We start from the raw sequence: 16,510 nt of genomic DNA, 5'->3' as shown, positions 1-16,510 counted from the left end.
TTTTTTTTGTTTGACATTGATGTATCTTTTCCATTATCTTCTGTTGAATTGGATACAACATAAAGAGAACAATGTCCTGAACGTTCAAGGGTATCGTCACGTGACCAAATCTTAACCGCGCGCTCTCTCTCTCTCTCTCCTTTGTGGGGTGTTTTCCTTTTATCCTGCTTATCCCCCTTCCCTCTGTTCGTGGGGGAGAAACACGCGACGAGCCCAAAGAACGTCTGTGTAGGAGGCTACCTTCCCTCTGGCACACATCTAGTAATTAAGCTCAGCTCACTGAGGATCCGGATCTTGAAATATACCTGATAACTTTAGCCAAAAACATTGTCTTGCTCTCAGCACCCTTACTAGCAAAAAAGAAATGACTGCTAAACGACAATTAACCCAAAATTTTACTGTCGGTTTTCATGACTCTTGGCAAGAGAGGAGATCAAACTCACTTTCATTTTTTTGCCATTGGCGTATTGCAAGCGCGTGCACTTAATTGCATGGTCCTTGCGATAAGCATTTACTCCTCCCTACATAGTATTTTCCAGTCTGACTTCCCCTTCCACCATCAACCTTACAATGTATTCTTTCCATTCTTAGCCTGAGTATCAGGCCTTCCTAAGGGGAGGGGGGAGGCTAGGGAAGGAAAGAGGAGAGGAAGGCCTGACACAAACGCTTTGATTGGGTCATGTCGAACATCCAGATTCTGGATGTGGCGCTGATTGGGTAATCCACAATGGGCCCTGACGTCACACCACCGGAAATAAAAATTTCATAACGGCGTCTTCTATGAACTAATGTCTTTCCTTTCGCGCTTCTACCCTTTCTCCCTTCCCCTTCAGGAAAGCCTGATACTTCCATTTTCGTCCCCTTGACCCCTTGCGTTTCTCTTGTATTCTTTCCCAATCGACTCCAATTGACCCCAATTTCGTTTCCAGTCTCTACTCTTCACATTTGGTCATTCCCTGGTTGACCTTCCCAGAAGACTTTAGTGTTCGCGTGATACCCGGACTTCCTTCCTCCAAAATGATTTGTTGAAAATCACGATAATTTGTGGAGGAAATTCGTTCCAATCGATGGCGAAAAGACTTAGGTAGCTCCAAAGAGCTGCAAGATGTCAGAATTAACTTTGGATAGCGAGTCACATTACGATCGTCACATCGAAGAGATGGAATTAAGACATTTTCCCCCAGGGCCATTGGACAGCTACAGAAAACAAGCTTCCTTCGACTGGTTTCAAATGAAAGTCTTTATAGATGGCGGAGAAGATGTTGTCAGATTTAAACACCATGTATGGAAAACTATGGAAAAAGATCCACTGTTTAATCGAGCAAACGATAGCAAACTGTCATTTGATGAACGCCGACGACTCACAATGAAACGATGTAAAAGGATTGTTGAGTACAATTTTTTAAGTGGCAAAGAGGCTATCGCTAGACCTACCTTGCTTCGAGGATTCAGCGACGTCTTAGGAAGTTTTGACTGGAGTATGTCTGCAAAACAGATGTTGAACGCATCGGTGAGTACCTCTCTTCGAACTTTGATCCTTCATGGCAGGTGTGTGTGTGTGTGGGGGGGGGGGGGGGGGGGAGGAGGGAGGGAGAGAAGGGTTATGGGGTAGGGGTACAGAGTTAGTAAGGTGGGTTACGCTGGTTGTTAACCATTTACCAAAAAAAATATTCTGGAAATTTTTGTTGGGACGTAAAAGGAACAAGACCTTTTAGTTTATTCTACTGGAGGAATAGAACCTCTGAAAAAGTAGCCTGCAGAACAGGCAGTTTACTTTTTGCGGGGTTATTGCGAGGTCGCGCGTAGCGCGACCCCACGAGCGCGAAGCACGAGGGAAAAATAGATGCCTGTAGCCAGACCATTGATCATGCTCCACCGCCCACTTTTTGATTGACATGAAAGACTGAGAAAGGGCCAATCAAAGAACGCTTAAATTTATTAGCGCGAAACAGGTCTCAAGTATCAGTACACTGTGAAAACCAGTTGGTCGTCTCATTTGACACCTCAAAATCTGTAATTTGCCACATGTTTTGCTAGTTCAGTTTGTTTTGGTTCATTTCTATTTGTTAAATTTTCGCTCCGAAAGGACAAGGTCTGACAAATATTCTGTGAAAATGCAGATTACTTGGGGTTTAATTGATGCCAGGCCCGGCTGATAATAAATATTGTCGCAAGATGTGATCTTTTCATGGATTCTCGGATGACATTTATCTTTGTCCGGCTTCGCCAAAGACTGTCGGTGGTAGCTTTACTTCAAGAAAGCTCAAAATTGGTTTTAGAGAGACATTCTGTGTCATAGATTCTTGCATTAGTTTAATTGAGTGCTTTGTGTCTTGAGCTACATGTAGATGATTAGGTTTTACTGTTTACCTGCTCTGTTATTTGTGTTACATTGGCACTACTTGATTCAAATGTAGGTAATTGAAATCTCACGGCACTTATTGTCACCGTTTGAGAATTCTGGGAAAGAGCTGATAAATCAAGCTTCTACCGAAGCCTGTTGGTAGCAGACTCAAAACAACCTTATTTTCTAATAATGCTTCAATGCGCGTCTTGTGTTTCTCCTTTATAAAATCTTCAACACACGAAACCGGTAACAAATCGAGGGCGGAAGCGAACACTTTGATTGCCTTTTTGTTTTTTTCATTTAACATCATGTGACTTAAAGCTACCAATCACCAAAAACCATTCGTCAGGCGAACGGTTGGAAGACCATAAACAATGGTGTGTCTACAGGCGGTTTATTTTTCCTTCATGCTTCGCGCTCGCCCTCGCGTGACCCGCTAAATAAAAACCTAGCACTTCGCGCTTCGACCCAAAATAAACCGCCTGTTCTGCAGGCTACTGAAAAAGTGGTTCCATTTTGCCGGTTGGGATGTTCCCAGTGGAAATTTACTTTTTGCATCTTTTGTCTCAGTTTGAACATTACTTTCATTTCTGGTAAGTTGTGCATGTGTTCACAAACTGAACCTCATGAAATCTGGATCCAATTTACCTTCATGTGACATCTTGCACTATGGTCCCATGCACAGTGCCTAAAACTCTTTTGAGACTCCTGAATAAGACAGTGTATTGCATTTTTTTTTTTTTTGAAATACAGAATAATCAAGGTTTGAGTAAGTATTATCAGCCTCAGCTTTCAGCTTCAGCTGATAACACTGAAACTATTCCAGAAAATAAACATACCCACACCTAGGAAGATTATTAAAAATTCTGAGAGAGAGGGAGGGGCCTCAAAGTAAAAAAACCCACAACTTCCATGGGGAAGGAATGGACATTTTCTGGAACAATTCAATTGCATTTCATTAATTTTATAAGGCTCTTAATATATTTTTTAAATTTTATTATGTTAATTCAGATGTTTGGTACTCAAGTTAAAAGTTCAAGCACACATAAACATATCCAGGAACTTGGAGATAAAGCAAGAAGGTTTGAGGTATGTATAATAAAGTCCGCTGCTTACTGTACAGTCAACTCTCTCTAAAACAGACACCGTCAGGACCGGCTCCAACTGTCCGTCTTAGAGAGGTGTCCGTCTTATAGGGAATTTAGTGTTAGTTGAATGACTGAAAATTAAAGTGACAGGGATGGGGCCAACACCAGGTGTCTGTCTTATAAAGCTGATCCGTTATAGGATTAGTGAGAGGATTTTATAAACAAGTGTTTATAAAATCCTCTCACTACGCAAGCTTAGTTAATTCTTGGAGTTCCAAGAATTAACTAAGCTTGCTTCACTTTTTTTCTGTTAGTTGAGCAAACTTTTTACCACTAAATATTTGATTCCCAAACACACTTTTTCGGCATCACCAATTGGTACAGAGTATGTTTAATATTAAATTTTGATAAGCACCTGACCCACAAGCACGCTGCATTGTAAATTCATGCCTAATTTTTGGTTTGCCTCATTATTTACTAGGTACATGAGCGATGAGTCTCATTTTTCAAACAAACTTTCTTCAAACACAATACCAGTGCTATGGAAGCAGCACTTGCTAAATTTTTTGTTCCCACCCCTCACCCGCCTTCTTCCAAAAAGTACCTTCTGCAGCCTTTTAGCCAGGTGGGAGTCCAGGAGTCCCATGGACAGCCACTTTTAAGAGAAAATTAATATGAATAACTGTATACAGAGGTCTGTTTAGCAAATTTGGAAGTCTTTGGATCCCTTTGAACTCGTAACTGCAAAAAAAAAAATCTTGCATGCTCCTCTAGGCCCTCCTATGGGGGCAAAGTCAGGCCTTATAAATATAAATTTTGGACTCCCACTTTTTAAATCCTGGCTAAAAGCCTGACCTTTTGTAAATAAGTGATGCTGTCTTGCAGGTCTTTGGATGTTTTGCCCTGACTGAATTAACACATGGAAGTAACACCAAAGGTGTTCAAACCACAGCAACTTATGATCCATTAATGCAAGTAGGTACTCAATAATCAACCTTGTTCCCAGGGTCTTTCTCTCCTGCCCCCTAGAGCGGGGGCATGAGAGAGAGAGACCCTGGGAACGAGGTTGCTCAATAATTTACCTTCCAGTACAAATATGCAGTGCATGGCAAATTATTAAATTTTGATCAATTGGAATTATGAAAATTAATTCATTACTTATATGTCTAAGAAAGACAGAGAGCTAATACCGTAATGATTCAATTTAGGGCCCAGGCGCTTATTTACTTTTGGCACCTTAAGGGAGGGCGCTTATTCAAAACAGGGGGCTTATTCGGGACAGGTTGCTTATTTAATTTTTTGCGAAACAAACAAATGTTCAAAACAAAACTGAAATATTTTCAAAATAACTAGCAATAACTTAAACTGTAACAGTAACAAATTGTTTAAAGTTCAGTTACTTTTACAAGAATTGTTCATTTTAGCATTAAAAATATACATGTATGGCACAGTGAATGTTCATGAGTTTATCTTTTTGATGTTGACGACTTCAGTAGGGTCAGTTAGCCACAATAGGAGCCTTTTTAAGAATAGGGGTGCGTATAAGAATGGGGGCACTTATTGGAATAGGGGCTCTTATTAACAAAAACACATTCGAAGGGGGGCCCTTATTCAGAAGGCGGCGCTTAATCGAATCATTACGGTAACTGGTAAAATCAACCAATCAGATTGCTCCTTTGCTGTTCCATTTCTTAGAATTGGACTGAATATTGTCCTGAATGATGTGCGTGAAAAGTAAATGCACTGTATTTACTTGTCTAATGAAAAAGTGCCGCATTTGGAACAAAAAAGGTTGATAAGCGCCACCCCCAAATAAGCACCATGGCCACTGATGCGGCGCTTATTCACGGAATTCTGTACAACTGAAAAATCACTACAATGCAATTCTAAAGCAGCAATGGAATTTTTTCTTCGTCAAAAGCGATGTTCTTCAGTTCAAATAGTCTAGAAAGGGACCAAGTACTCATTCAGTTCCTTTCTTGAGGCCCGAAAAATTAAAAACAAGTGCTTGTGTTCAGCAAAACACAACTTTGGAGAACTCCTGAAATCCTCAGACATCTTTGGATATGGTTATGCCATCTTTGAAAATCCAGGTACTCTTAGGATAAAAATCTCACACCTTTGACTCAGAAAAGTTAACAGGTAGACATTATTTTTTAAAAAAACTGATAATTTATTTTTTGTTACTGCTTCTCAAGGAATTTGTGATTCATACACCCAACTTTGAAGCAACAAAATGTTGGGTTGGCAACCTGGGACAAACTGCTACTCATGCTATAGTATACGCACAGCTTTACACACATGATGGTACCTGCCATGGTCTTCATTCATTTGTTGTTCAGGTGCGCAGCACCACAGATCTCTCACCCATGCCTGGGGTGACTGTGGGAGATCTCGGAGAGAAACTTGGTCAAAATGGACTGGATAATGGGTGAGCTGTGCTGCCAAGCACTTTTTACATGGCTCTATGGACATGTAGCATTTTGCTTTCAAGTAAAAGAACAACCTTAGTTGTACGTCTCTCTCTCTCTGTCTCCACCTTATGAACAACTTGTTAATATGGCCACCTTATTATTACAGCCACTTCCTTTTATCTCCAACAATTTAGTTTGTTTAATTTTTTAAGAACCTCTTATTAAATACATCATCATCATCTGACCATCACCATCACTCATCATCGTCGTCATCATCATCATCACATAGATGCCAAGTTGTTTGGTTGTATAGAGTGAGAAATAGAATTGCCCATCTTGAGGCCCTCAGGACCGAACCTCTAGGGATATCTGGGGTATGCCCCCCCCCCAGAAATTTTAAAAAAAATGTAAGTTACAGAGAAGCTGCAATTTCCTTCATTCTGGGCAAGCTGTAACGGTGATTATTGATGATTAGGCTCGATTAGCATTCATCTCTACCAAGGTACAGCTGAAAGTATATCTTTTAATTAATTAATTAATTATTTAAGACTTTTAAATTCTGCAAATAATAATATTTTAAAAAAGCGTGGTATTTTGTCTAAATGGCATGGTTGTGTGAGAATGGTTCAAAATAAGTGAGACTCAGGCCAAAAGCATCATCATCATCATCTGTCCCAACTCTTGTTGTCGAGAATAAGACCATCAATCTTCCTCCTCTAAGTCGTTTGCAGTCTTTGCTTCTCTCCAGGTCATTAATGCTAACTGTTCCCCTTAAAAATAGCCAGTTACTGCTGGAATACAGGAGGATCTACTGTCATTTAGGAGATTAAACTGACTCCCCCCCCCCCCCCCTTTCCCCCTTCTCAAAAACTCCTTAAATTCACTCCAGAAAAATGGATGAAAATTTATGAATTTTTAAATTGATGGTAGCTAGATTTTAGTACATTTACATGTAGGTGGGCCACAAATTTATTAGATTCATGAAAAACTATTACGTGTCACCCTGGTTAAATAAAGCTTTGATTGATTGATTGATTGACATCAACCTTTGGTTACAGCTGTTAGAAATTCATATTAATTTGTATATACCATAATAATTTTTTAGGTTTGTAGCTTTTAACCAAGTCCGTATTCCAAGAGAACACTTGCTAAATAAGACAGCTGATGTGACCCCAGTAGGGAAGTATGTTACGCCGTTTAAAGACCCAAACAAGAGATTTGGTGCAGCCTTAGGTGCACTGTCTGGTGGACGGGTAGGGATAACAGGAATGGCTGTAGTTAACCTGCGAATGTGTATGCCCATTGCTATAAGGTAGGAGTTTTGTCATACTGTAGCTTGATAAATGAATAAACTACCATGTATAATCTAAATGGATATGTGCTGCTCTGTGTGGACTACACAACTGAATGGGATATGCTAGTCCATTACCTGTGGGAGGGGGGACTCCCATATACAGTCAACTCTCGCCTTCCGGACACCCCGCTATTGCGGACACTGGCTATTATGGACAAAATCCAGATTTTCGCGAAAGAGGCTTGACTGGAAATGACTCCGGCTATTACGGACTCCTGCTAAAGCGGACACTAAACAACGCCTGAAGGTGTCCACAAGTCCACAAGAGTTGACTGTAAATAATGATTATTACGACAATGAGGATGATGATGAAATTAAATTTTCATTATTATGAAGAGTGTTCTTCAAATGGGACGGGGATGCTCGTCAGAAAATTCTTAAAACTCTTAAATTAAATTTAACCCTTAGACTAATCTGGGCATGGCTCAAGGGATTTTTCCCTCCTAAGAGATATCACTTTTCATGCCTTATAGGTCTGGAACACCAGTACCATATGATGGCATTTTTTATTTCCTTATGCACAGCCCTTAAATTATGAGACCTTGACAACTAAAAATATTGGATAATAAGGTGTTCTTTCTGAAGTACCCTAAGTGAGACCAAAAACTGTAATTAACACCCCTAAGTTTAAAATGTTAAGGCCCCAAGCATCCTAGTCACTTTTTATATGGGACCCCCCCCCCTCCCATGCTAAAGATCTAATACATTTTTTCCCAGCACCCAAGTTTTAAACCCCATTTACTAGGATTATTCAAGCAAATCTGTTTTCAGCTAGCTTTCAGTATATATGTGAAGGGTTGCATTATTAATGGCCCTAACAGTAGGTAAACCTAGTGTTAGGATCATTCTATCTGAGATAAGGGATGATCCTAATGCTAGGATCATCCTAGGTAGTGTTATGGTGGATTTCCACTGACGAGTAATTTTTTACGTGCGTGAAAAAATTTAGAGACAATGTATGTAAGACTTGCGTAAACGTTTACGCAAGTCGTTCAATACATTGTCTCTAAATTTTCCTCGAACGTAAAAAATTACGCGTCAGTGGAAATCCACCATTAGGGCCAAATGCAACCCTTTACATGTAAACTGAAAGTTTAGTAGGTGAAAACATATTGTGCTTTGATGATCCTAGTAGTAGGATGATCCTAGCACTAGGATCATTCTATTTCACATGAATGGAGGATGATTTTAGTACTAGGATCATCCTCTTTCCATGTAAATGGGGCTTTAGTCCTTGGGAGATCTGACAATGGCCCTGCATGGCTAGGGTTCAAACCTTCTGCTATCCATTAGGTGTTGGCGTCTCCCTCATCATATTTTGAACCAACCTGTTAAATTTCATGTTAGGTACTCTGCTGTGAGAAAGCAGTTTGGTCCACCAGGAAAGGATGAGATTCCAGTGCTGGAATATCAAATGCAGGTTTGTGAAGAAGAAAGATTTCAGGATCAGAATGAAAAAGAGAGAAAGAGATTTTTTCTACTCAGCAGAAAGGTTAATTTGTTGAAGACAGTGGTACAAGGAACCTTTGCAGATTACATGTATACAGAATGTAAACGTTTCAAGCTGCCCTGAAGAAATGGGTTGATTACCTATCACCATATTTTATTGGGGGGCCTGTGGTCATAAAATAATGGTTAAAATGACTCTTTTCAACTTCACAAATTAGTACCAGCTGAATGTTTTTATGATGCATTTGTTCATGATGAACATTAAACAGCCTTTTTCTTGCCATGACTGTATTAATTATTGTGAGACCATTGTGAAAGTTGAAAGTGATAAAAATTGTTGCAAAACCAGTGTTAAAAACAGATTTGCAGTGAAACACCCAACAGTTTCTTTTAAAAACTCTGTACTACAGATTACATTTCTCACTGTTGAACTTTCTGATTTAGTTAAAACCGCTGCCTGGTTAGCTCAGTTGGTAGAGCGCTGGACTGCTATGCAGGAGGTCGAGGGTTCGAACCCTAGACTGGACCAACACTCAGGGTCTTAAAATAACTGAGGATAATGTGCTGCCTTTGCAATTACATCTTGCAAATGGTTAGACATTCTACTCTTTTCGGAAAAGGACGATAAACCGTAGGTCCAGTCTCCTGTATCCTCGGACTTGTAGCAGGAGACGTTAAAGAACCCATATACTATTCGCAAAAAGTAGGGCACGAAGCTCCTGATGTTGTGGTCTGGCCTTTGTGTGTAGTATGTGAATTACAATATGTGTACAGTGCATTTGAACATATACATATGGAAAATGCGCAGTTATATAAATGTATTATCATTATCATAAATAAGTTACAAAACTTGTCTCCAAATATTTTTAATAGTCAGATATAACTTTTGGTTCCTTTTAGCAATGGAGACTTATACCAAAGCTTGCAGCAACATATGCTCTAACTTATTTTGCAAGGACTTTCCACATGAACTTTGTGCAACTACAAGTTGGTCTGATGATGGGAGCAAAAGGCGAAGAACAAGTGAGTTTTTTGAGAATAATATTCAACTTTTGTCTCCACTTGGAGAAATGTTATAAAACTAAAACTTCCACTGGTAAAACAATACTTCAAAGTAAAGCTCAATAACTTTCTTTTGAATGACCACACGCTAGGTTTCTTTTGCAGATTTAAAACGTTTTAACCACTTTGCAGTTTTACAGCATAATAAACAAAACCACATGAAAGTACTCAGCTCAATAGCTTTCTTTTGAATGGTCACACACTACAAGATTTGTTGACTATCTACCATCTCATATCCAATGCGCACTTGTGGAAAAATTGTTAAATATAAACTCTTACTTTGTCAATTGCAGCTATATAAGTCCACACTTGTACCAACAACCATTGCACTGACGGTGACGGATGTAACCGTCGAAACATGTTTGTCAAATTAAAGAAAGTTGTCTTGTTTCTAAAGTTATCAACAGTGTAATGTTGCTGTTGTCTTGAACATGTTTATTTATCTTTTGCTTCTTAGGCAGCTTTGGGCCGCGAGATCCATGCACTGTCATCTGCCAGCAAACCCCTGGCTGGTTGGACTGCACAGAGTGCTATCCAGGAATGCCGAGAGGCTTGTGGTGGCCATGGTTACCTTGCAAGTAATTAATGCTCTCTTATATTCCTTACCCCTTAAGGTAGCTCGTAATGGCTTAAAGCTGCCTAGAAAAACCACTTGCGATGCTTCATTGCCCCTCTCTTGAAAAATTGCATTTGGTGTTCACTAACAGATATACTAGTTCTGTAACTGCATTTCATAACATATTTATTTATCTATTTATTAATTAATTTATTGTTTGTATAATTTGTTATATGTATCTACTAAAAAAATAGCCAAGTAATGTTTTAGGTAGCGCCATTTTGTGTCTTTTTTTTATTGCCGTGTTATTATTGCTGTTTCGTTTCTCCAGTCAACAGGTTTGGTGAGTTAAGAGATGATAACGATCCAAATTGTACTTATGAGGGAGATAACAACATGCTTTTGTGGCAGACCAGTAGCTACCTTTTGTCTCTTCTGGAAGCCAAGCAAAAAGGTAAGCTTCAACGTTTGTCAAATTAAAGAGGAATTATTCTCATTCTAGTTTTAATTTAAGATGTGTAAACGCTTTGGAAGTACAGTCGAACCTCCAGTCCCAGGGCTTACTTAGAAACATTTTATACAGAGACATTCTGTCAATTAAGTGGAAACGTTTGCATCCCTCTTTTCTTTTCGAATAGGTTCCCGTTTCTCTTGTCCACTTCACTCAGCTGACTTCATAAATGGCATCGAACAAATCATGACACAAAAATTCCGTGCAAGGACTGAACAGGACTGCACAGACCCTAACTGTAAGTATACCGATCATTAGACCACCACCCCTCCCTCTGTGAGGTCATAAGGTGACTGAATAATCTGTGTGATCTTGTTTCTGTTTAGTTTTAGTTGGAGCTTACCAGTGGCTCGTCTGTTACCTGTTGAAAGAGAGTGCTGGCAAGCTTCAACAAGAGCTGGCAAATGGAAAGGTACATTACATAGTTCACTCTCATTAGTGTTTTCGTATCAGTTGCAAATTCCGTAAACTGATTTCTCATCATCGAATATAAGCAGCAGTTTTCAATCCAACATATCAAATACGATTTCTGTTAACTTTTACATACGTAATATTTGGCTTTGAATAATTTGGAACGCGACGAGAATCGTATAAAGATACAAAAATCTTGGCAAAATCCTTGTAAAAAACCTTTTTAAGGATCCTTCAAGGTATCTTCTTAAAAAATTCTTTGTAGGATTTTTTTTGCAGGATTTTGTAAGAATCCTTTAGGATTGCTGCAAGATCCTTGTAGTAATCTTGAGAGTACGTGCAAAATTCTTAAAGGTCTTTGAGGATTTAACCTACGTAATATCTGGCTTTGAATAATTTGAATAATAATAACGCGACAAAAATCATACAAAGATCTTGGCAAAGATCGTAACAAAGATCTTTGCAAAAGATCATTTCTAGGACCTTTCACTGAAGATCTTATTGAATAAATTCTTTGCAGGATTCTGCTTGAGCTTTGAGGACCCTTGAGGATCACTGCAAGACCTGCAGTAACCTTGAGAATATGTGCATAATCCATGAAACTCTCTCGTGTTTGATATATTCAATGCTTTAGATCTTTGAGGATTTTAGATGAAGATCAAGAAATTTTTAAAAAATTTACATACGTAATATTTGGCTTTAAATAATTTGGAACGTGACAAAAATCCTACAGAGATCTTGGAAGAGATCGTAGCAAAATATCCTTGCAAAAAATCTTTTCAAAGATCCTTCAAGATCCTATTAAAAAAATTCGTTCTAGGATTTTACAGGATTTTGAAAAAGCTTTGAGGATCCTTGAGGATCACTGCAAGACCCTTGCAGTAACCTGAAGAATATGTGCAAAATAACTGAAGATCTTTGAGGATTTAAAAGGTCAAGAATCTTGTAAAATTTTTTAACTTATGTAATATTTTGCTTTGAATAATTTGGAACGTGACGAGAATCATACAAAGATCTTGGCAAGGATCTTGCAAAAAAATCCTTTCAAGGATCCATTAATTCTTTCTAGGATTTTACAGGATTTTGCTTGAGCTTTGAGAATCCTTGAGGATCACTGCAAGACCCTTGTAGGAACTTTAGGATTTTTGCAAGACCCTAAAGGCGTTTAAAGATTTTAGATGAAGATCAATAATCTTTTAAAAAATGTTACCAGAAAAGATTTCCTCAGACGCAGGATTCATATCAAAATATAGATACCGCTCGGTTAAGCATACTGATCTTTTTTTTTGTTCCATCAAAGGATGCTTTCACAGCCAGGAATGACAGCCAAGTCTTTTACTGCAGATCACTGGCTCTTGCCTACATCGAGGTAACCATGACTACAACCTCTCTCGTTTTTACAGGCTAAACAAGTAAAACCTGTTTGGAACCTTTTGGCTCAACATACCTGTGCTTTTTTTTTATCTCCGGGTTCTATACCATAGAGCATCTAAGGGCATTTCTAACCCCATTTTTTTGTTGTTGAACATTTAATTTTTCAGTGCACAGTTTTGAAGAGATTCAAAGAAGCAATTTTCGACGAGGATGAAACTCCGCCAGCTCTTAAACCAGTTCTTCTCAAACTCTGTTCATTGTATGGCTTGTCTTCTCTGGAGACACATCTCACCACTTTATACCAAGGTAAGGCTATTACTAAGGAAGACTGCTGGCCTTTTGTTTTTGAAACAAGTCTCAAGTGAGACTCCATGAGCACTTAGGCAGTTATATAAAGAATACGTTTTTTACCGAATGACGTAAGCGGTACAAGTCAGGGCATGTTTGTAAAGGGAATTTTTCTTCATATCTCTAAAATCCTTTCAATGACACAGCCAAAACATAGATCACGCAAAGATCTAAAAAGAGGTATACTTCACAATAAATTTGTTAAGTAACAATTTTCCGTGACTTTGAGTAGTCTTTCATAAAACTAAGACTACCGAAACTACAGCCAATTACTTTTCTTGCAAGTAAAATAATCAACCATTCAAAGCTCGCTGTAAAAAGTATCGACAAGTGTGGATATATTTGAAAAGCCAAACTGCGATTGGATTTTATTTTCACCTGATTGGCAGAGTGAAAAGAATCTTTTTTTCTGATTGGCTAGAGCACGTTGCACGAGAAATGTTTCCATGGAAATCAAAAACGTCCACAAGCAGATGACGTAAAGGAATCAGTTTTGCCCACAGATAACGTGAGTTCCATAAGGAACTCACCACCCTAGTAACACAGAATAATGTAGCATGAGGTCAACATGCTGCCCACAGATAACGTGAGTTCCATAAGGAACTCACCACCCTAGTAACACAGAATAATCTGACACCAGATCAATATGCTGCCCACAGATAACGCCGTGAGTTCCATAAGGAACTCGCCCATTCATATTGACCTCGTGCTGGATTATTCTCTGTTACTAGTGTGTGGTGAGTTGCTTATGGAACTCATGTTATAGGAGGGTAGCATATTGACATCGTGCTAGATTATTCTGTCTTACTTGGGTGGTGAGTTACTTGTGGAACTTACGTTATCTGTGGGTAGCATATTGACCTCGTGCTGGATTATTCTGTCTTACTTGGGTGGTGAGTTCCTTATGGAACTCATGTTATCTGTGGGCAGCATATTGACCTCGTGCTGGATTATTCTGTCTAATTTGGGTGGTGAGTTCCTTATGGAACTCATGTTATCTGTGGGTAGCATATTGACCTCGTGCTGGGTTATTCTGTCTAACTTGGGTGGTGAGTTCCTTATGGAACTCATGTTATCTGTGGGCAGCATACTGACCTCGTGCTAGAATATTCTGTGTTTTAATTGAATCAGTTTGAATTGAAACAGTTTTGTTGTTAAATAAAAAGTTTAGTCTCTAGCTTTCTGAAGTTAAACTTTCAAAAAAAACTTATGAAGTTTTCTCAGAAAGGTTTTCTGTTATCGTTTCTCGATAGGTGGTTTCTGTTGTTCAGCAAATGACGCGAGGATTGTAAGAGCAGCTATTCTTAGTCTCTGTTTCGAGGTACGTTCTTTGTTCTGGTCCGGCTTTCCTAGAATTGCTTGACGTAGAGTGACACAAAATCTCCCTCATGTTATGACAGTAAATCAAAGCATAGATTTAGAGAGGGGTTCCTTGAAGACGTCACGTAGGGACACGCTTTGCAGTGTCCGTGAAGCTCGTAAAGTTTCCATCCTCGCCATCGTTAGTCATCCTCACTTCCTGTTGAGTTCTTGTTATTTGTCAAAAACCACTTTTGCAGTATTGCTTTTTGCAATCTCATCCTCGGAGGCCGCGATCCTTGTAGTATGCAACAGGGATCGGAACCTCTGGGCTAATCTGAAAGCCCGCCAACAAAGGCAACCGAATCTGATTGGCTTTTGAAATTTTTTCCGTTTCACCACAAACTTCGGCGCACGCGCACAATCAAACCGGAACCAGGATTTCCTGGTTCCGGTTTTGGATTAGCCCAGAGCCGTTGAGTTTCCCGCCCGCCGGTCAAGGGGAACGCAGGTTCTAGGATTGGAACATGATTGCCTTTTTGTAGCTAATGATATTTGCTCTGTTTGTGTTTATCACAGTTAAAAGATGAGGCTGTGGCTCTTGTCGACGCCATAGCTCCCCCGGATTTTATTCTTAACTCACCCATTGGACACAGTAATGGAAAGGTACGGTTAACAAGTTTGTTTTTTACCTTTTGTGATATTGTGTTTGGTCTTGTAACTTTGGTACTCATATTTTTCGAAAACAGACTAGATAGCTTTAATCTGTTACGCTGCTTCACGCCTGCCACTGTTTTGGCGCGAAATTTGAAATGCTTTTAAACTGAGTGCGAGCTGTGATTGGTATTCTTTCTGTCACGTGATTTTTGTGTTACGCATTCCACATTAGCAAGAAATCAGACTTGGTGTTTTTTACACAAGTTTACTAAACGAAATTTGTCGTTTCTTTTAACGGTAAAATACTCCGCACCGTTGTCACCTGAAAAAGTTTATAATTGATTTTCACATTTGTCTTTTCTACATCATTAATTTTTTCTCCCAAATTTGGGAGGCGGAGAAGTCAAAATAGCGAGATGCACGCGTGATTTCTGGACGCTTTGAAAGTGTAACGTCTCTTTTTCATTGATTGGCTTATTTTCATATAAAATTGTTAACTATTTCTCTCTCTCCAGGCTCACGAAAACTTACATGCAGCGATCATGCAGAACCCAGAGAACCTGAAACGAATTTCCTGGTGGAAGGAGTGTCGTCAACTTCCGGTCATCCGGGAACGTAGCAAGTTATGAGAAGACATTCGAATATGTTTTATTTCTAAATATGAGACTCTATATGTATTTGGATTCGTATGTACTCGTCTCATTGATACAATACGATTTAGATTCATCTCAGTCATATTTACTCGACTATACTCAGTTGTATATCAGAGTGTGAGAGAAAGGACACTTTTGTATGGTATTCAAACGATGTAATTTAATTTGTCAATAAATTACCTTTACAGTATTTCTAACTGGCGCTAAGTGTACTGAAGATGCATATATTCAAAAGTTTAAAGGAAAAGTTCACTCCAGAATGGCCATTTATTTTCTTTATGCCGATAAAAAGTTTACACAAAGATATGTTATTCGCCAAAATTTCAACCTCCAACGTTCGCTATAACCCTACGAAATCTTTCCCAAAACTCGACAACTGAACGCCGCCATCTTGGAGCTGGTAATGTATGCGTGACGTCAAAGAGCTCAGCCTGAAGTTTGGCGGGGAAATTTTTATTGTCAAGACTCCTTGTTTTTTTTATTTTTATTTTGGAGCTCTGTTTGAGCAAAATGGAACTACACATACAGGCATTTTGACAAACAAAATCCGCTACGAAGAAACAAGGAGTTTCGAGTTTTTAAATTCCCCGCCAAACTTCAGGCTGAGCTCTTTGACGTCACGCATACATTACCAGCTCCAAGATGGCGGCGTTCAGTTGTCAAATTTTGGGAAAGATTTCGTGGGGTTAAAGCGCACGTTGGAGGCTGAAATTTTCGTGAATAACATATCTTTGTGTAAACTTTTTATTGGCGTAAAGAAAATAAATGGCCATTCTGGAGTGAACTTCTCCTTTAAATATACAGCATCTTTGATCTGTTATTGTCAACTAATGTTTTTTTATTATGTTATTAATTATATATTTGTGGTTTTCATTAGAGTTACAAAACTGGTTGTTAGCTTAAAAAGCATCAGGAAACTAGTAGGTTATAGAGCAAGCAAAATGAACCTTTTTTTTTAGCAATAACCGAGTTTGGAAAAATTACAGT

The 16,510-nt window shown here is 38.9% G+C and overlaps 2 protein-coding genes across 2 annotated transcripts in view; both read left to right on the top strand.

The window, feature by feature from the left end:
- The window catches only part of LOC144647133 (uncharacterized), a 172,793-nt gene that overhangs the window by 52,724 nt on the left and 103,559 nt on the right, over nt 1–16,510 (top strand). The window lies entirely within an intron of this gene.
- Nucleotides 970–15,713, top strand: LOC144647114 (peroxisomal acyl-coenzyme A oxidase 3-like). Its single transcript, XM_078506870.1, has 16 exons — nt 970–1,510; nt 3,359–3,436; nt 4,321–4,410; nt 5,634–5,866; nt 6,955–7,161; nt 8,551–8,623; nt 9,553–9,675; nt 10,172–10,292; nt 10,602–10,724; nt 10,909–11,019; nt 11,108–11,193; nt 12,493–12,561; nt 12,734–12,872; nt 14,168–14,235; nt 14,793–14,879; nt 15,386–15,713. The coding sequence occupies exons 1-16, from the start codon at nt 1,106–1,108 to the stop codon at nt 15,497–15,499; spliced, it is 2,127 nt and encodes a 708-aa protein (XP_078362996.1). The 5' UTR covers nt 970–1,105; the 3' UTR covers nt 15,500–15,713.

The sequence above is a fragment of the Oculina patagonica genome, chromosome 3, assembly GCF_052425735.1.
Source record: "Oculina patagonica isolate OP01 chromosome 3, crgOcupat, whole genome shotgun sequence".
Classification (NCBI taxonomy): domain Eukaryota; kingdom Metazoa; phylum Cnidaria; class Anthozoa; order Scleractinia; family Oculinidae; genus Oculina; species Oculina patagonica.
Note: the sequence above shows the minus strand (reverse complement) of the source record. Positions and strands in the feature narration are given on the sequence as shown.

What these genes read in the sequence shown, in the direction of transcription:
- LOC144647114 (XM_078506870.1), top strand. Translation starts at nt 1,106, where the DNA reads ATGTCAGAATTAACTTTGGATAGCGAGTCACATTACGATCGTCACATC. An exon ending in CTTATGATCCATTAATGCAA is followed by an intron (nt 4,411 to 5,633) that starts GTAGGTACTCAA and finishes CTGCTTCTCAAG; the next exon opens with GAATTTGTGATTCATACACC. An exon ending in TCTGGAAGCCAAGCAAAAAG is followed by an intron (nt 10,725 to 10,908) that starts GTAAGCTTCAAC and finishes CTTTTCGAATAG; the next exon opens with GTTCCCGTTTCTCTTGTCCA.